Source organism: Crocodylus porosus, unplaced genomic scaffold (assembly GCF_001723895.1).
Source record: "Crocodylus porosus isolate Cpor-Errol unplaced genomic scaffold, CroPor_comp1, whole genome shotgun sequence".
Lineage (NCBI taxonomy): Eukaryota > Metazoa > Chordata > Crocodylia > Crocodylidae > Crocodylus > Crocodylus porosus.
Genome location: NW_017728921.1, coordinates 19,440,383 through 19,461,248, shown reverse-complemented (window position 1 = coordinate 19,461,248; position 20,866 = coordinate 19,440,383). Strand labels below are relative to the sequence as shown.

At 42.7% G+C, this 20,866-nt stretch overlaps 1 protein-coding gene across 2 annotated transcripts in view; it reads left to right on the top strand.

Moving 5' to 3' along the window:
- The window catches only part of CCDC60 (coiled-coil domain containing 60), a 148,362-nt gene extending 127,821 nt beyond the window's left edge, over positions 1-20,541 (top strand). For both annotated transcript variants that reach the window (XM_019539247.1, XM_019539246.1), the window contains 8 exons: positions 5,826-5,913; positions 8,800-8,892; positions 10,053-10,139; positions 10,599-10,688; positions 11,495-11,617; positions 13,037-13,168; positions 15,358-15,547; positions 19,806-20,541. In XM_019539247.1, coding sequence (XP_019394792.1) covers positions 5,826-5,913; positions 8,800-8,892; positions 10,053-10,139; positions 10,599-10,688; positions 11,495-11,617; positions 13,037-13,168; positions 15,358-15,547; positions 19,806-19,913 — 911 coding nt within the window. In that variant the 3' untranslated portion in view covers positions 19,914-20,541. The remainder of the gene's footprint in view (positions 1-5,825; positions 5,914-8,799; positions 8,893-10,052; positions 10,140-10,598; positions 10,689-11,494; positions 11,618-13,036; positions 13,169-15,357; positions 15,548-19,805) is intronic.
- Positions 20,542-20,866: the final 325 nt, after the last annotated feature.

Genomic DNA, 20,866 nt, shown 5'->3' with positions numbered 1-20,866 from the left:
TCACCAGCTACATGTGTTCCTGTATTCGGACACAGGAAGTTAAATAGCTCCACTGTAGGATAGTACTGTCCAGGGCAAGTACTGTCCTACAACAAAGTAGTTACATGCGCCAAAACAAACATGTAGATGGTAATCAGGACTGGCTAGGGCACAAGGGTGCAACAATGAGGGGGCTGCCTGCGGGCTAGCCCCACACTGTAACACCCTTATGCCCCAGCCAGCTCCTCTGCAGCACGTTGAACTGGAGCAGAACAGCCCCAGGTTGGCAGGCTAATTCCTCTGGATCCCTACCTACGGGGGCTGCCCCTCCCTAATTCAATGTGCTGCAGTCCCAGGCTGACATGTAAACTCTGCGCCTGGGAGCAATAAACTCTGGCGTGCGCTGCACCAGAGTTTATCGCTATGTGCTAATTGCACATGTGTATGGACCCAGTACCATCCAAAGAACACTAAGGCTTCAGTATGCTAGATTCTGTACAAACATATAGTAAGAAACAGTCCTACAAAGTGCTTACATTGTTAATAGACAAGGCAGAAAGGGAAACAGAGAAGTGACTTCCTCCCCACACATGAGAATACCACATACAACTCTCCCATTCTAGTGCCCTACCCAGTGGATCATCCTGCTTCTTATGGAAAGCAAGGTAACCAGACAACACTCCTCTGTGAATTATAGACACAACATACATACTCTGCACAAAAATACTCCGAATCTCTGCAGCACTCAGGGTGTATCTACACATGCATTAGATCCAGGAGCAGTTTACTCATGAGTAAACTACTTGCAAGTAAATGCTTCCAGGCAGGTATTTACACATGCAGAGAAACAGGAGCAGATTTGCTGCTAATGCAGAAAACAGCTCCCGCTTCCTGAGGCCCTGCAGTGGGCCTCTGCCACCATCAGGTGGAGCTCTAGATCCCCCCTGGGTGCTAGCCCAGAGGCTGGCAGGGAGCACTGAGCCAGGAGACAGCTGTGTCCTGGCCAGAGCTGGCACATTGCTCCCTGTCCCCAGGGACTGCCTGCTGGAGCAGGGAGCTCCTGGCCCTGGCTTCCTGATCAGGGCAGGGAACTTGGAAAGAGCTGCAGCCGTGGGGCAGATCCCAACCCCCTGCCTCAATCCACCAGTGGGGCAGCTGGCATCTAGCATGCAGCTAGCTGCCCCACCATTATATTGGGACAGGGGGCTCGGACCTGCCCCACCCCTGCAGCTCTTTCCAAGTCCCACACCTTGATCAACCAATCAGGGCACAGGTCCCTGAGCCGGACAATTCCTAGTTCCCACTCCACAGTGACAGGGCAGGGGCTGGGGAGCTGTTTCCTGCTCAGCTCCATGATCATGCAGCTGGGTGGGGAACAAGCTGGGGAGCCTGTTTCCTGCTCAACTCCATTATGGAGCTGGGTGGGAAACAGGCTTCCCAGCCCTCATCAGCAGGAAGCTCCCAGCACCAGCTCTGCAACCATGGGGCTGGCACTGGGAGATCCTTATCTCCCAATGTGAGCACCACAATCGCAGGGCTTGGACTGGCAGATCCTTAACTCCCAGCACAAGGTCCGTGATCTCAGAGTTGGGGGCTTGGAGCTCCCTGCTGCTGGGGGATGGGCACAGAGTCCCCACCTTGGCTCCACTGGAGGAGCCCACTCTGGCAGTAGGCAGCTCCCAGGGACAGGGAGCAATCTTCCGCCCCCTGGTGACTGGCTGACTGGGAGCAGATTTGCTCCAAGTCAGGCATCTACACAAGCGCTTTTGCACAGTAACTAATCACAGGTAAATTTGCTAAGGTTTACGAAGCAGTAAGCATGTGCACATTTAGACACACACGCTTACTGCACAATAAACTATGCTACTGCACAGTAAAGCATCTCATGTAGCTGCACCCTTAGGAACTGTATTCTGAAAGTAAATGGAAATTTTCCAGCAGCTCTAAGGACATATTAAAATGCACTGGGTGTTTAGTTTTTGTTTTCTTTATTTTTTTTACAACATTAGTTCTGAAAATCTATGGTCCGTTTATTATAGTTGCTCATGTGAACTATTCTGACATTACATGCCATTGCCTTTATGCTCTTGGGGAGCGGGAGATAGACTTGTTGACAACCAAGCTTAAAAATGCTGGTGCTTTTTCCACCAAAGAAGACTTTTGAGCTGGTATGGAATTTTAGCATTCATATAGTAGGTGAAGCTTTTGGCATTGAAGAATAATTGAATCTGTATACACTCTCTCTCTTGCAGCCAACAGTGGAGGCGATTTGAAAATTCAAGGGGTTTTAATTTCCTAGTTTATTTACCCTTGACATTAGTCAGTCAACCACTTGACTTCTGCACTATTTCTCACCCAGCCTTAATGTGTAAGAATGTGACCATCCTAGTTCTGCAAAAAAAATCATTTAAACTGACATTTATGTTGTCACCATTGGGCTTTAGGGATAATGGCCCACTGGGATGAATAGGAGGAATTGCCACTTCAGAACAGTTGTTTCAGGCTGCCTGTTTTCAGGAACAAGAGGACACTGTAAACCTTTGAGATAGAAAATGAATGCTTCACGGCTATAATAGCTGGGAACTTTCTTTGAGAAAAATAAAAGCTTCATTGTGGGGGTCATCTATGCAGCAGGAGTTGGAGTCTGTGGTGAATTCTGTGGCTACAGCATCATGTTTAACACGGGGTCATGACTGTAGGATGCTTCATGGGCAGATTAGGAACTAGAATAAAACAGCTCAGTCACCCTGTAGCCTTGTGTTCAAATAGATTATTAGACTTTCTATCATCCATACAGATTTACCTTTGAGACACTACGATCACTTAAAAATATATGGGAAACACCGTGTGGTAAAGTAGGCAACTTAGCAGAAAAAACTGTGCATATTCCTTACAGAGGGTTTTTATTTCACTTTAGAAGTGAGTCTGTAATTGAATATGAAGTCATTTACCCAGCCATAATTTAGTTTGTATTGTAGTGTACCTGCTGCCATATAGCACTTGCTTCCACAAGTTTGATTTTCAGCGCTGCTGGTGGGGTGAGCACTACACTTGTCCAGAGGTTCTGTAAGTCACATCATGCTAACACATTATACATGGAAGCTGCCATCCTCAGGCAGAGTCTTGTGGCTGTCTAAATTATTATTCAGTCTCCATCTAATCAGGCAAAGGCTCTATAAAAGTAGATTAGTGTTCCAAGCGTTCTTTCTTTGCCACATCTAAAAAATTCTTTTAATGTGTACAGACTGTGTGATCCCTGCTCTGAATAACAAAGTGCTAAATGTAAGCCTGATTTTTCATTTTTGCTGCATAATGAAGTATTTGTATGTGCAAATCATTTCAAATGACAGACGTTTTCTTCAGCCTCAGAAAAAATATGCAGGAATATTTAGAGGAATTAAATACTAACAGGATTGCATCTGCCAAAGCTTTTTAACTGACAGTTCAGGCTCCCAGTTTCCACATTTAAAAGTGCGGGTTTTATATATTTGTGCAAGGGACCTTCATTTTAATGCTCATACTTTAATTTTGAGCTTTTCCGTGGAGTTCACCACTCTAGAATCTGAATCCCTCACATTTGTTAATAGATGTATCCACCATAGATCCCTGTGAAGTAGATAAGTAGTAGTACCCCCATTTCACAGATGTTCAAGTGAAGCACAAAGATTAAGGGGCTTTTCCAAGTGTGTGGGAGTGCGTTACAGATATGTGATCATAACTCCGATATCTGGAGTCACAATCCAGCACCTTAACTGCAAGGCCATCTGCCTTTGCAGTTTTGTCTTTTCTAGTAATACTAAGCTAATACACAACGATGCTGTAAGGATTATTATTTCCACAGTATTTGAAATTGTGTAAGTTTCTGGTCTTCAGATGGGGAGCTGAGGTAGAGGAACTGCATAGTGTCACACACTCTTACTGACTTGAGTAAGGCCCCATCTATATGTCACATTTAAGACATGATTAACCAGTTAATCACGTCTTTAAGCGGTCACCAAGCCACATGTTCAATCAGTTAATGGTGTGATAAAAAGAGGAATAAGCTACAAAGTTATTCCACAGAATGTATGTAATAACTTTGTAGCTGCTTCCTATCATACCATTAATTGAACAGGTAACCAGGGACCCCTGTAGCTGGGAGCCTCAGCAGGTAACAGGGCTCCCAGCCACAGCTGATGCAGTGTCCCAGCTATGGGGGTGCTCCGGGCACCCCCAGGCTAGGACACCACATCAGTTGCAGTCTCCCAGCTGTGACAGCTGTGGTCTCCCAGCTGTGGGGGTTCCCGGAGCACCCCTGCAGCTGGGACACTGCGTCAGTTGTGGTCACCCCAATGACTGGAAGCCCAGGTCAGGTTTTTCCCAGTGCAGGGGAAGCCTAGGATTGGGTTCCTGCTGCACTGGCAATATGGCATGAAAGGGATCTGATTCGCAATCCCACAATTGCATCTCTTGCTAAATACTTGTGGCATGGCAGGAGGCACAATTGCGTGGATCATGCATCAGATCCCATTGCACCTTTACCTGCATGTGTAGAGGGGCCCTAAGTCATGGAACCCAGCTTTCTTGCAGGATCAGAGTCACACAGTGAGGAGTACTAGTACAAATTGCGAGTCACTATTAGAAACTGTCTGGATTTAAGCTCCAGAGTTTCTAACCAGGGGCTTATAACTCTTGAAAATCAAGCCACTTCATTTAGATGCCTGCATCTGAATATAAGAACATAACTACTGGCACTTATTTCTTGTAATCTTGTCTTGTTAGATGTTGTTTGACAGCATGTTAAGTCCATGTATGCACTCTAAACCTCCCGTGCAATATTTGAAGTATGCATGGTGTTTCACAGAGAAGGAAAAGTCCCTGTGCTGAGGAATGTACTGCTGCATTCATTGACTTGAAAATTCAGCATGGTAGGACATATTCAGCACCTTGTGGGAGCAACTCAAAATTCTATAAATAGCACAAGGACTGAGGACAACAGATGACAGAAGGTGTGGCATTAGGGAGTGAGAAGTGGGGATAGTGCTAAAATGACAAAGTAGTGTTGATCATCTTACTGTATTTCTTGCATGGTTGTGTTCAGTATTTGGTCATCAAGGCTACAATGGTCTAATGGTAGAAAGCTTGTAAAAAGAGATGTTTGAGAGGAATTTTGAAGAACAATGACTTCATTAACGACCTTGGAGGAGAGAGAGAGAGAGGCTGTTCAAGAGAGATGGGGAAACACAGGGGAATTAAGTCACAAGATGAAGAAGTGGACAAAGGCAGCATTAATAAAAGAGATCATCAGAAAGAAATGGGCAAGATACTGTGATAATTGGATAGGAAGGTAGAACCAAAGAAGTATTTTTTGAGGGTGAATTATTTAAATATATCGTGAAAATGAGAGATAGATATGGAATTTAACATCTGATAGACTATATTTTCTTAAAGAAGAAAAATATAGTGACAAAGTCAACTAAGTATGACATATTGATACATCTTTTGGAATGAAAGTAGGGATCTGAATTTCATCTGATACAGTTTATTATAAATATTGATTAATATTAACAGAGTTGAATATTTTCTTATTTGTTACTTATTCCAGCACTAAAAGAACAAAGACCTAGCTTTGACAGGTGGCTAATGATTTTAGGTTCTGTTTTGGGTGCTCAGCATGAAACATCCTAAAGGAACCTGGTTATTCAGAAGTACTGAATATCAAACCTTTTTAAAGGTGCTTCAGGTTGGGCACTACTCTCCTCTGACCATATTTAGAAATTGAGGCCAGTGTATACAGAAATCCTTGCAAAGGAAGGAAGGATTGCAATATCTAGTTGGCAGATTTTATTAATATATTTTTTCATCAGACTTACAGAAGTTACTTCAGATAATACATGAAGATGTGGCAAAACAATTTGATGCAGAGGATTTGTCTAAGAAGACTAGACTGCAAAGGTATGTTACCTGATTGGCTTCCACAAAACTGAGAGAGGAAGCCTATCATGATGGAGTTTACACACCACTATTTTTCCAGGAGAGTGACTGCTTAAATTTGTCATTGTGTGATATGGACATTCCACTGTATGGGTGGCAGAATTGCCCGGTTGACTGTATTTTTCAGGTGGGCCTGTCATGAATTTTTTCCTTACAACAAGAAAACAATTCATACAACACCTGTAAAAACCATGTACAGAAGCTTTACAGAGAAATAGGTCATTTTATACTCAGTTTCTTAATATTTTTTTATGGATCCACCATTACATTTTCTGTAGTCCCTGTGTAACATTTCCAGCAGACCTTCTATTATTTTACTCTCTAAAATTATCCCCAAGTTTTAGAAATGTTCAAGAGTAAATGGTGAGTAAAGGCGGATGTCATTCATAATCATAATGTTATTGAAGTTCTAGGGCCGCTTCAATTAACCTCAAACTGAACATTTTCCCAAAACGTGAGCTATTACAGGCATGCAATGCCACTTCAATCAATGGGAGGCCCCCTGGCTGCAAGACAAATAAGTAAAGAGAGAAGGACAACAGCAAAGACTGCAATTCAGTTCTTTTCAAGTCTTAGGAGGGCTATGTTCAGGTGCTGTGATTTTTGTGACATAGACTTTCCTAGCCTTTATGTGCATGTGGATTATTTCTCCCTAATTACAGTTCAAGTGTTTCTGTCGAGTACCGCGTGGATTCATCAATGTGTGCGTTTTACTGCGGAGTTGACTAATTAGTTCCTCAGTAAAGCTTCGCTGTCTACACATGTGCTGGTATTATAGCACAGTGAATTAGTTAACTCTGCCATAGGATAGTACTGTCAAGGACAGCACTATCATATGGTGGAGTAATTAAGTGCAACAAAGTGCTCATATAGATGATCCTGCTCGGTAGCATGGAAGCGGAAAGGGATCTTGGAGTCCTGGTGGACTCCAAGATGAACATGAGTTGTCAGTTTGACGAAGTCATCAGAAAAGCTAACTACATTTTATCATGCATCAGCAGACGCATGACAAACAGAACCAAGGAGGTGATACTTCCCCTCTATCAGGCGCTGGTCAGACCGCGGTTGGAGTACTGCATGCAGTTTTGGGCGCCACACTTCAAGAGGGATGTGGATAACCTGGAGGGGGTCCAGAGAAGGGCCACTCATATGGTTAAGGGCTTGCAGGCCAAGTCCTACAAGGAGAGACTGAGGGACCTGGACCTCTTCAGCCTCTGCAAGGGAAGGTTGAGAGGCGACCTTGTGGCCGCCTATAAATTCATCATGGGGGCGCAGAAGGGAATTGGTGAGGCTCTAGCCACCAAGGCACCCCTGGGGGTCACAAGAAATAATGGCCATAAGCTAGCAGAGAGCAGATTTAGACTGGACATTAGGAGGAATTTCTTCACAGTTAGAGTGGCCGAAATCTGCAATGGGCTCCCAAGGGAGGTGGTGCTCTCCCCTATCCTGGGGGTCTTCAAGAGGAGGTTCGATGGGCATCTGGCTGGGGTCATCTGAACCCAGCACCCTTTCCTGTCTATGCAGGGGGTCGGACTCGATGATCTATTGAGGTCTCTTCTGACCCTAACACCTATGACTCTATGAATCTTTGATGACAGGCTGGCTGGGGCATGAGGATGCTAAAGTGTGGGGGCTGCCTGCCGCACAACTCTGCACTTCAGCACTCTTGCATCCCAGCCAGGCCCTCTGTCACCCTACGCTGCCACCCAGAACGCTTGTCTGACCCCCCGAGTCTGCTGGCATCTTGGGGCTGCTCCGCCCCGGCTCCAACTGTTGTTGTCCTGGGCATACATGTAGACTCTGCACCTGGGAGCAGCTGACTCCAGCTCAAACTTCTCCAGAGTTTATTGCATTGCATTCATTTCATGTGTAGATGAACCCTGTGTGTACATACAGATGGGCCACTTCCTCTACTGATGTAACTTGGCATAGTTCCACTGAAGCTAGTAGAGCTCGACCATTTTACAAAATCTGGGGATCTGACCCACACATGAGCGAATCAAGGATTTTGAAAAGAGGGATGCAGATAATGAGGTGGCTCATCATCACATACAACATGACACATTTTTCTCCAGTTAAAGAGAAACTAGAAGCTTTACTAATAAGCTAGGGGACCTAGTTCTGTATTATTCAGTTTTAGATCTAAGCAAAAGAAAATGCAGCTTTATGGGAATGTTCATGAATCGTCTAGATTTTTGTAGTAAGTTTTAAAAGCACAACACCCTAAGCAAAAATGGTAAAAATAGTCCAAGTATATTGTTTCATTCTTCCTGTGGTCATTATAGTTAAATGTACACCTCTTATTCAAATGTGTAAAACAAAATCTAGTCTTTTTTACAATGCCACTAATACTTCACCTGAGCTAATATTATTGTTACCCCTGATGTTTAGCTTGACTTAAAAACAGTTGGCAGGGCAATAAAATAAAAGAGAGACATTACCAGGAAGTGGGTAACAGACAGCAATGGCGAAAATATAAGTTTGAATAGTGGAACATTAAGACTGTTAACAAGGAGGGAGGATCATTATCACCTGTGGAATAAAAATAGATTGCCAGGAACCAGGTAGATTATAATAAGCCATGGAGTCAATTGACTCTCTCAGCATCACCTGAATAGAAATGCTACTGAGGTTTGGAGGTAGAGCAGGAATCAAAGATGCAACTGTACCACAGCACCCTCCGCCCCTAGACCTACACATCTTTTAGTTAAACCACTCTTCCAGTCAGCCAGAAACTATGTAAATTCCCCCATTCAAGACCCGGAAGAAACACCACCAGCATTGTTCATGTGCTGGAAAAAAGATATATTCTTTCCGGTTTCAAGGACACACTGTCTTGCTTTGCAGTGCACAACCAGCCTATCAAAGGAATGAAAGAGTTAGCATAAGTGGATTAAAGGACCAAGAGAACATAACATTTCTGGAACAGAGGCGTAAGAGGTAAGAATACGTAAAGAAGAATGAGTGTGGCATGTGCTATGTGGCAGGCAGTCATCTTCGCATGAGGCATATGGCATACAATGTCACATGCATAAACAACACTGGTATTTGTCCTGCTGAAAGAGAGGTGGGATCAGTGAAATTTTGTTATGTATCAGGTTACTAGTTGTGCATTTTTAATATGGCATATTGGGTTTTGTCTTAGTTCTCCCACTATTATTAAGGAAAGCTGTGCAGCTGAATCACCATCATTAAAAATCTACCCGTATGTATTTATATTCACTAATAAATTAAAGGAAATGCTGGGGCAAAAGTACCTAAAACTGTGTGGAGTCAAAAAGGTATCAGAGGTTGTTTTTCACAATTGGCAACAACTGGCTGTGTGATCCCAAGCCCTTCTGAAGAAAAAATGCTACTTAGGAATAGCACTGATCTCTTCTCAAAGACTCAAATACATGTGGTGGTAGGAATTATTCCTAATACATAATATTCAATAATTATTACATTGAACTTTCCACTAAACTTGAAAAACAGTAGCCAGTATCTGATCCTGAGGTGGTTCATACATATCCATAACAATTGCACTTGTAAAAAGTTTGCTGAAGGGGGGCTTTTTAGAGACGAGAAATTCGGGGAGGTTATGTGAAGGTAAAAAGGGGAGGAATTCCTCCTATTAGAAGAGAGCAGCCCTGCTAAGCTGCAAAGGTCAGTGCACTGGATCTAGTCTCGTTTATGTGGGTCTTATTCAAGCCCAGTCTAAGTTCTTGGATTCAATCCCTATTAGATCTCTAATTCCTGTTTGGCCATCATTCTGGCCATCATCACTCACCCAGCGTCTCTGCACACGTTTTGACTTGGGTTCTGATGGAATCTATGAAGATAACTAAGAATTTCTCAGTGAGAGGAGGACCAAGAACTGTCCCAGATACTGTAGCCTGTCCATAGCATAGTGAGGATTTCCACAACAGATAATTATTGCAATTAGACATGTGCAGTGATATATTCCCCTTTGGTTGAGTTGAAATGAAATATTAAGTACAAAGCTGGATGGTTCTGATTAAGTCTGTCATATCAGGAGTGATTCATCAGCACCAGTAGGATATCTCGTGCTGGAGAAAGCATACTGTGTATAATTTTTAAAACCTTGTTTTGTCTTGCAGTTCCCTGTATGGGGCTCAGAAGGATGACAAAGTAAACACAACAGCAGACCAAGACAGCATAACAGCAGGGGAACAGAGGCCTAGAAGGTAGAAATAAAATCTAAGCAGGTACCATATAGTCAGCTTCATATGCTGCACTGAGTCAGCTTCTTGTGTGAAAAACATATGGCATAAAAACGCCAGCTAGCATCTTGTTGTCGTAATAGTCAGTGACACTGCCTTCTGTCAGTTGTTTAATTGCTGGATGTTCTAAAATCTATGTTGTATTTTCAAGATAGTGCATGAGGATTTTACCTTGGGTTCCCCACTAATATGACTAACAACCAAAGATCTAACTTTTTGTGATCACCTTAAAGGGTTTAGCCTTCTTTGATTACATCCAAGACAAGATGAAAGCTACTTTAAAAGTTTTCAGTTTCAATCCAGCTGAAGCTGGTTGGCATTGTAGCTGTTTATTACCTACAGAATTGCCAATTCCTGTTTGCAGTGCCTTGGATTGCAATGCATACTATATTATTTTAAGAGATTTGGGTTTTTCTGTTGCAGTTCACTTTCTGTGACTGTGAGAGAAGACAAAACAACCACAGCAACCTTTAAAGAAGAAGAGAGCACAAAGCACATAAAGAGGACCAAAAGGTAAGCACGCTACAGAGCGTTCTGCATATCATCTTTTTCATGATATCAGTACAGGTGGATCACAAGCTGTGCTGCTGTAGGGGTGCACAGTGAGCCAACAAAATGCCATTACACTACATATACTGCCTGATACACTGTATGTAGACTTTGTCACAATATTCCTACTAACAGGAATATGAATTGTAAAGCCAAATTTATGTATTCTCTCTTAAATATTTGCCCTTCTATGTTTAAATCCACTACTGGGTCAAAAAGGAAGCCTAGTTAAACCTCACCAGTTGAAAGTTAGAGAAAACATTATAGGTCTTAAACATTTATGAATAAGGAAGCTGCCTGGCCTTGTTCAGTGTCTGGTATTATTTGCAATTCACAATCTGTTCTTTATTTATATTTCATGCAGTTTGTTTCTGTTGCTGATTTGGACGGTTGATGTAACTAACCAGAACAACGTAGACTGTGGATTTTACAAATGAATATGCAACTTGAAATTGCCAATAAATCTCAAACCTGGTATATGTTCCAGGAGATGAATGCAAAAAGGTTAGGGATATGGTTGAGAGAAAAATGTGCTTCTTGAATCACATGAATATTTGCAGGCAGTTCTTTCTAGCATTTGATCAGCTCTAAACCAAGCTCTCTGCTCCTTAATTTGCATGTTTACAGTGAGTGGGGATCTGTCAGCTTTCAAGTGTCCGAGAGCTGAGGTTTTCCTTTCACATCACTTTAAAAGAGTCTACATTCGGAGTAGTCCAGCACTATGCCCCAGAGATGCATAACTCCAGGTTTATGTATTTTTCCACCTGCAGCCGCCATGCCAGCTATTTCATTGAAAGCAAATGTAATTTGCATGCTGAGATGAGACAGAAGTTCTCAGCCATAGCTGAAGAAGCAGCACTTTGTTTACATGACAACCTGGAGATACTTGAAAGGTAAGAACTGGAATACCTTCTATATTTTGTCAAAATATGCAATGCCTCACTATAGGTATTAGCGAGGACTTGCTCCCAAACCCTCTAAAGATGAACCTGCTCACTGAAATGGCATGGCAACAGAATAATGACAAATGGGGTGTCGATCTGGATAGTCTTGTGCCTACCCATGCACAGGATGTACACTGCAGGCTGACTTTTCAAGCAAATGTACTAGGTTTTCTCTGAATGATTTCTATGGACATTACATTGGATATTTACTTTTGCGTGTGCCTTTATGGATAAAATTCCCCCAGCTTCATAGAGCTTATTGCCTCCTTTATTCTCTAGCCAGTTGACTCACAATTGCATCAGTTATGTTCAGAAATATTCAATTAACATTTTCCAGACTGAAGACAGTCTTTTTGTTTATCATATGAATCTCAAAACCAGCTGTTGCATTTCAAACTGTAGTCTGACTCTTAGTCTGAGAATCTCAGTCCCCCTAGCTCCACACATTGAGACCACTGTCCCGTTAATAGTGCAGGATTTATTTACTTTTGAGGCCATTACCTCTTTTCCCCAAAAGAGTGACTACTAAATCATCCAAACTTAAGGCCGATCCACACAAACCCTTTAACATCATTCCTGGGCTTTCAGAATTCTCTCACCCAAAGGACAAGTGAGCAGCCTCCTCCTGGGCCAGCATTAATTTGGGTCTATCGGTCAGCCAGTGTTTGTGATCCTTTCTTCTAGAACAGAAGTCTTACCTGTAACATTTCTAAATTCTACTGGCTCAGAGAGGAAAAGACCTGAGATCTTCTCATATGTAATTATTGTAAATCTCACAAGCATACCCGGGTTGATCAGTGTTTGTGACAAAGACGTCTGAGGAGCATTGATGTGCAGCAGGAAACAGCATTGCTAAGTCAATACGTGGCACTCTGTTCACTAAGTTTACATTGAAATAAGGTCCTGCAGCCTTACCTGACTCCTTGCATTCAATCTAATGTAATAGAGTTGTTCATATGATTACAGATATTAGTTTGGTTTCCCAGCTAAAATTCCAACTCAGAGAAGTATGCTCAACCTATTCTCCACTAGGTTTCAAACAAACATGGCTGGGTTTTTTTCTTTTTTTCCTAATTGCTTTTAAACAATTGTTTACAGCCCTGAGGTGGTTGTTATGTCTTGTTACATCATTTGAACTCTAAGTGTGTTCTTTATCTCACAGATTAATTATGGTTTGTAAATTGTTTGAAGAGATTTAAATGTAGAAATCACAACTAAAACACAAAATTTTAGTACTTGCAGACTGAACATAATTTACTTTTTTCATCCATGAGTCTTCTACTGTCTTTGTTATGTTCCTAGTTAACTCTCAGCAAGAACATTCATTTTTAAAATATCCCATTCTAATTTTTTTAAGTTTTATTGCAGGCGGCGGGAAGAGAAATGTTCACAGAAATACCAAGCTTTAAAAAGTATCAAGTGTTTTGAAAGAGACCTAGAAAGAATGAGACAATCTGGAACAAGAGCTGAAAGAGAACATGATGAAGATGAATGCAACTGGTGAGAGAGCACAGATACTTAGTTTGACCAAGTAGAGAACTCGTTCTTCCTCCCCGTGCCCAAAAAGCCTTTCCTGTAAAACCAAAGCTCTTCTTCGTTTCAAAGTCCTTAGTCTGCCAAAAGCAAAATAAAATGTCTAATTAGAAACCAACAAGGGGCAGATCAAAAAGGGCATGCAGTGGTGAAGTCACATGTTGCTTTGATTCCTGGTCCACCCAAAATTTAAAAACAACTGCCTGACAGTGGCAGAAGCCAGGCAGCAAGGAGGGAGTCACCTGACTTTGTGGTTTATCCTTTCTCCTTTTTTAATAATCTTGATGTTCCAGTAACTAAGCTATCCTTTCTTCTGCAATTCTGCTGTCTGTTACCTGCTCCTCTTAATGCTGCTCTTATTTCACATCCCTGCAGATTATTTTTAATTCTAAAAATATGAACTCAGGTAAACATCAACTCAGGTGTGGAAATAATTTTCAGTGAATATTAGATGCACTGTCCAGGTGCTCAAGAAGGCTAGATAGTGTTTTATGAATCTGAAAGAGATGTACATTTAATTTTAATGACAACAGGACTAAAGAAACAATATCTTTTGATTGGTTTTTTTGCCTAGTTGGTTGGGGTTTTTATACATATCATATGATATGGCAAATTAATGCACATTCCAATAAAATTTTATTTGTTTTTACTTCCATCTTAAACTGAATAATATGGCATTGCCCTTGACCCCTAGTATATTAGTAAAAAGAAATTAGAAGTTTTACGTGGATAAAAAATATGTGATGATGCACCTTGCTATCTACACCTCCCTTTTCAAAATCCTAGGATTCCTAGGGGTGTACTATCTATCTACACCCCCATGGAAGCCAATAGACCACCTGAAGTCTGACCTCCCAAGGCTTGATTCCCATGTTACAGTGTATTTGTGCCCCCTGTTCCGCAGTTCTAAGATCTGGCCTTGGCTAGGTGGCACGTGCAGTCAGCTCTCTGAGCTCATCAAGTCATCAGCATAACTGCTGCTGGAACCTACATCAGCCTGCCTCTGGCATTCAGTGGGTGAATGCCACTGCTGATTACCCTCCTTCCCCCCACCCCACACTCTACACTCCTTTGCCTGCTATCAAAACTGGCAGCAAGGGAAAAGAGGAGGGGAATAAGTGGCAGCAGCATTCACCCCTTGCACTTGAGCATGGCACCAGTGCAGGCTGTAGCAGCAACTGCACTGATGAGCTGGTAAGCTCAGAGAGCTCCCTGCACATGCTACACAGCTAAAGGGGGATGCAGCTGCACCCCCAGCATACCCCTTGAATCTTCCCCCTGTTTGCTAGTGTAGCCATACAAGCAATGGACTTCTGGTATAGACAAGGACTAAGTTGCCTCCTGTCTTAATGGTTAGGGAAGACCCTCCTCTTGCTGCTGACATGTATGTATTTGTCTTCTACTAGAGAGAGGTGGCACTTTCTGCTAAAGATTAGCTGATATGCCAGTGTATTCAGGACTCTGATAGGATTAGAGAGACACTATTGCAGTCCCTCACATGTATATGGTCTGGAAGAGACCATATAGGGTCAGAGACATCCATCTCTGGGATTGTCAAAGCAGCACTATAAAATTTACACAGAAAGTCAAGAGAAAATGGGAGTCTTTTCACAAGAGCTTTATTTTTATTGCAGTGTGTAATTCTTTTCTTGAGTCTCCATATTCAGAGTGAAATGGCAAAGATTGAGTGTTACAGTGCATTCACATCAGTGAGATTTATGTCAACCAGCACAGGGGAAAAATATGATGACAGCAACAGGAAAAGGGACAGTAAAGAAAATCAGACACTGTGTCAGATCAGGCACCGATTGCTTTAGAAAATCTACAGAGACAAAACAAAATAGAGAGACAAAAGATGAAAAGGGCAAATCAGAAGTAAAATGGAAACATTTGTCAATATTTGATTGTTTGCTTCCATACCACAGGTTTTCACCTAGAATTTAAATGAACACTTAAGGGGTGTTTTTAATGCCATGCAAGAGGAATTGGGTGCAGAGGTCTGAGAAGAATAAAAACAAGTGGTTTTTTCCATCATTTCCTAGAAACTGCACCGAGCAAAAGTATCTCAGGGAGGTCTGAGGTACCCAGCTGGGTAAACATCAGTTTCAAAGGCATCTATTTATTTAGCCGCTGCTCTTTTCTTCTTTCTGTTAAAGGTTTCTGAGTTTGATATCCAGACTGCCCAATGCTGTGAAGAATGACAGTCGCACACAGAAAATCTTAAAGAAACTGGAAAAATTTGGCAAGAACCCAGACTTAAGGATCCGTCCCAGCACCTTTCTGAAGGTGCTGAGTGACCTACGTATATGGGAGTTGTGTTCTCCAGACATCTCTGCAGCTGTGGAGGTGAGCTGAAACATTCTAGCGAAGGGGAGATGGGGGACAAGAGGAAGGCCAGACACCTTCTGGTGTGATTACTCAATCGAAAATTACAATGATATATAATTGCAGACTGTGTCTGTGCAAGATCAAGGTAGGTAGCACTGCCCCCTTTGTAGAGTGTTTTGAACTCCTTGCAAAGTACTGTTAATGATTACTGTTTTATTCCTATTTCATTACCTATTTATTTGCTGCTGGAGTGAAAATGACACTGTAATAGCTAGAATACGTAGAAAAGAATATTCAGTCACTACAGTTCCCAAAAAGACTTGTAATTCATGGCTGTGATGTCTGCCAACCACTATAGGAAAAGGATCACAATAGTGAACTATGAAAAGTGCACATTTGTTTGATGAGCCTTCAGCCATTTACAGATAGAAGCTGCTCCAGCTATGTTTAAAGAGCCTCTCAAGTGGCTCAAATAAAGTGTCTTCAGAAACAATTTGCAGAAGAGAGAAGGGTAAGGGAAAGAGAAAGGAAAGAAAGCATGGAAAGGAAAGAGAAGAGATTATATATTAATCTACATTGCATAGTCCAAATAAGTCATTTATAAACAAGGCAATGATGCCACCTTGTGTTTTTGGTTGTCAGCTCAGTCCATTCCTTCTTTGATCCACAGTATCTGCAGAAACCTCTTGATGGCAACCACGTAGGTAACTGCACATCTTGCATGGTGGGTACTGAGGTACAAAGGCAAAGATCAAGGGTCAATTCCTGATTGACCTTGCAGGTTCCTAAATAGGACTTGAACAAAATTTAGGCACCTAAGTCACAAAGGGCTCTTAGGAGAAGTAAAACACTGCCCACTCACTCCTGATACATGTGTCAAACCTTGAAATAAGGCAGTGAAGCTGCCCTGGGGACATCTCTCCAACACAAGTCTCAAAACCACTGGTCTCTGACTTGCTTAAGAGCAGTGATGGGGGTGTCCACAGCTGACTGTACCTCGTTCTGGGTTTGGCATATACAGAGCAGAAATGGGTGATGCTTCTCACCGGTGCTGTCACAAATGGCATAGGAGCAATATGTGCATGTCCGAAGGGTAATCCCCCAGCAGCACCTGCAGAACTACTTGGGCTCCTAGAATCATTAAGCACTTGCACTTTTCCCTGAAAACCTATGTAGGTACCTAAACTTGGCCTATTGAATAAGCTCAGAAGTGATACAACTTGGATATTTACACATTTAACTCCTGCCTAAGGGCCTTGCTACACCTTACACTGTGAACTGTACAAATGTTGATTGGTGTTACTGTTAGCTTGGAGTTCGGAGCAGTCACACCCTTCTCTGACTGTCCCCTATGTGCACAGCTGTGACTTGCCAATAACAGGCCTGGTGAGCAAGGTAGGACTAGGAGCTGTAGCTGTGAGTTGCCACTAGACAACTGGTGAGCCAAGACAGGCTTCTATCCCTGTTCTACAGGCAGGGACTCCTGGGATACCGGAGGACTCCAATTTGGTAGGGGTGTGCAAAACAGGCTGTATTTGATTCGGATTTGGATTTGGCCTGAATCAGGGACAGTGATTTGATCCATTGATTCGAATCACTGTCCCCAATTCGATTTGGCTGAAACTGAATCTCATGATTCGATGCTGATTTGGCAAATCAGCGATTCAGACACAGGCACAGCTTTAAAAGTTTTTTCTACATACCTTGAGGTAGCAGCAGGGCTCATGACTGTTGCAGTGCTGGGGTGGATGGAGCGTCCCACAGCAGCGCAGGAGGCTCTCCAGCGTGCTCGGCAGTGAACCCAGAAGTGGACCAGAAGTAATTCCAATCCACTTCCAGGTCTACCGGGGAGCGCTCTGGGGGTCCCTCCATGCCCCCCCAGCCCAGCAATCATCTGTAGGGGGATCCCAGGTGTCCCCCCAGACTAGGAGGCACCAGTTGTCAAGCCAGAGGGTGCAAGGGGGCCACCCCAGCATGCTCCCTAATGAACTCGAAGTGCTTCTGGTCCACTGCACAGCCCCCCATGCTCCTGTGGGACACTGCATCTGCCCCAGCACCACAGTATGCAGAGCCCCGGCTACCTAGAGGTATGTAGAAAAAACATTTAAAGCTGCACGTCTACGTCTGAAACACCGAATTTGTTCGAGTCTCTCAAAATTGATTCAGAGGGTTCCAAATTGATTCACAGAGATTAAAGAGTCCTCTGATTTGATTTGGATTCAGAGATTCGGCCACCAAATCAGGCTGAATCTCCACCAAATCCAACTGGGGACCATAGCTTCACACAGCCCTACAATTTGGGCAGCACATCTGTAGGGAATGGCCACACCTTAATGGAATAGGCGCTTGGTAGTACAGATCAGAGATAATCCTGCCCTGCAGTGGCATAACTTTGAGCCATATAACAAGTGTTTAATGCCACATTAAGCTGTTAATGTGAAGACAATCCAGGGGTTAAGAACTCCAGAAGCTAACCAAAATTACCATGTAACAAGGCTCTAAATTGCCTGCAATCCAAATCAGTGCTGGGAAGTAACTGAACTCAGCCTCAATCCCCAGTTCTTTAGGTGAAGAACAGGCCACACTGGTTGACTGCTGCTGAGTGTGCACACATAGCAAAAAGGAGCACACACTCACCTTTTGCCCAATAGTTTAGTGGCCTGGCAAGTGCAGGATTTGGGTTCTAGGCCTACCTCAGATAGGTTCAAACCTTCTCTATCTCAGCTGTTTTCAGGAAAGTGTCCTAAACATGAGGCCAATGATTATCCCCTGGGGTGCCATGAAATCTTTTGTGGAGTGCCACAGCACCCAGTCCACAAAGTACTCTCCTTCCCCCATCCAGCTCCTCACACCCGCTGCAGCATCTCAGCAGCATGGCAAGCTGCTCCTCTGGGGACCTGACACTGCTGCCCTTCCCTGCCCTCTGGCATGCTTGTGCTGCCCACCCCCACTCTCTGAGTACCGTGCTCTGCTGCAAGCAGGTTGATGCATGTTCGGAGCCATGCTTTTTAGCCCAGCTCATCCCTGTGGCTTCTCCCACACTTCCAAAGCCAGCAGGAGAAGCCATGGTGGCAGATGGCTCTGGTTGCCAACACAGCCCCATGGGAGAAGCCTTGGCCACAGGGACCACTCTTATCCCCTCAGGGATGGGGAGGGGCGCCAGGCAGTGAAAAGAGCGGAGCACAGCAGAGTGAGGTCTGGCATCCACCGCCACCCTCCCCAGTACCATTTAGATTAGTGTTTCTCAGCCTTTTTAGCCTCAAGGGAGCCCGACATCACTTTTCTGAATTTAGATTTTAGTTCAGTAAACCGCAGCCAGAATCTGAGGTGCTGCTAAATTCAGAAAAGTGATGGGTGCCTTGAGGCTAATAAGGTTGAGAACAATTGCACTAGGCTACCAGGTGAGGGCATTCTCTACCCCGCCTGTTTATGCTGCACTTACTTGGTCTCTTATGAACACTAGCCATTCCTTCTTGATCCCCAACATCTGTTTATATCAGATATTTCCAGAGTCAGAGCATTTGTTAGCTATTGTGGCTCCCCTTTCCAAATCCATAGTGTCCTTATAAAGCCTTGTATTCTCTGTTGCTGCAGTTTATTTTTATAGCTGTCTGTCTTTGATTCTTGTTTCCATTTGGTTTCCTCTGTATTTTGTTCCTTTGCTCTACTGCCAGTAGGGGTTGCTAAAACAAAGAGATATTAATGAGGCTGAGCTCTTTTTCCTACCTCTTATATTTTCTTTACAAATATACACAGAGGAGGGAAGCTGTGGTGTTCCTTCTGGCTGGAATTGATAAAGGCAGCTGTAGTATTTCAGGAACAGGAAAAACATCACTGAGTGTAAGCTGGCTGGTTTTGACAAAAGAGCTGAGGCTAATGTTTTTATTCAACTTTAAGCCAATTTAATATAACACAAGCTCAAGGTAAAAGCAAAGCTTTACATTAAAATGGCTTTGACAGTTTGAGGATATAAATAACATGGATGATCCCATAGTTTTCAATTTTTATTCATTTTAATTAACCTTCACTATTGTTGAATGTTAACGTAAAATACTTCTTTCTCTTTTCATCCTTGTCAAACCAAGCTAACACAAATTGATGTACTAACAGTTTGTAGCCTCAGGAATGGTTGTTCCAAAATCAGATTGGTCTCTCTGGCAGCCAGTCAAACGTTATATAGTGCAGTCATTTGATGTATTATTCTATCTCAATACCTTTTATATATATGCCAATATATAATGTCAAGCATTAAGGAAAGTTCCTTATTGTATTTCAGTTTGTGCGTGAAAATATTGTTCAGATCCAAGAAGAAGTTTACAAAGGGTGGCTGCAGACTCAAGTCAAAATCCCTAAAAGAATGCAAAGTGCTCCACCTTTTTATTGAATGGTCAAAGAAGATGGTTTCCTAGCTACAAGAAGACAGTCTTGTTGCTTCAAGCAGGGATCTGTTTGTAGTTGAAGTATGCGTCAGTGAAATTTGGAAGAAAGGCACCTTTGAAAAACATACTGATTGTGTATGCCATTTACACACTGAAATGTGATTTCACAGAGCTGATTTTTACTATCAGGCTAGATTTATGCAGTGACCAACACAGAATAGAAACTAAAAATAGCTGCTCCTTTTCGGATGACATCATGGATCACCAAAACCTCGGTCTTAAGTTTCTATTTAGAGTGAAGACAGAAATACTCATCAGATAGCAATGGAGAACTGAGTGGGAATAACACTTTTCCACCTTTTTCCCTTTGTCTATAATACCACCTCCTGTTTTTAGTTTTCTATCTGCTTATTTGTTGCACTGCTCTGTCTTCCACAGTTTTGCTCCATTACTTCTGCTTTCGATAATCTCCAGCAGGTCTGTTTGAAGCTTTAAACGGGATGCTTTTTGTATCAGATTTTATGTCTTAATTGCTAAGATGTTTGATTTTTACATTGTTTGTTCTATAAGATTTTTTCCCCTGAATATGGCTAAAGTTTTGCCTTATTAAAACTGTTATTCAAATGTTCTGTATTCCTAGGTGCTTGTTTTTAATTGTTCATTTTCCAGTAGTGGCTCCACAGCTTTACAAAAGTAGGTAACTGTTCTCACCATTTTCCCCAGCACACATTTGCCATTGCTCTGCTGACTCAAAAATGATAAGGACTTCTAACCAGTAACAGGCAGGAAATGGAAGCTGAGCATCTTTTAAAACTTTGAAAAAAGGCATTGAGCTTGGAATAAAATAATTAATTAGCAAGCCTGTCACAACACCTAGAGGAGCATCTTATTGTGCAGAACCATGGAGTTTGATTCATCTTTTAGCTACAAGCTAAAGAAAAACGGTGATGCAGGTCAG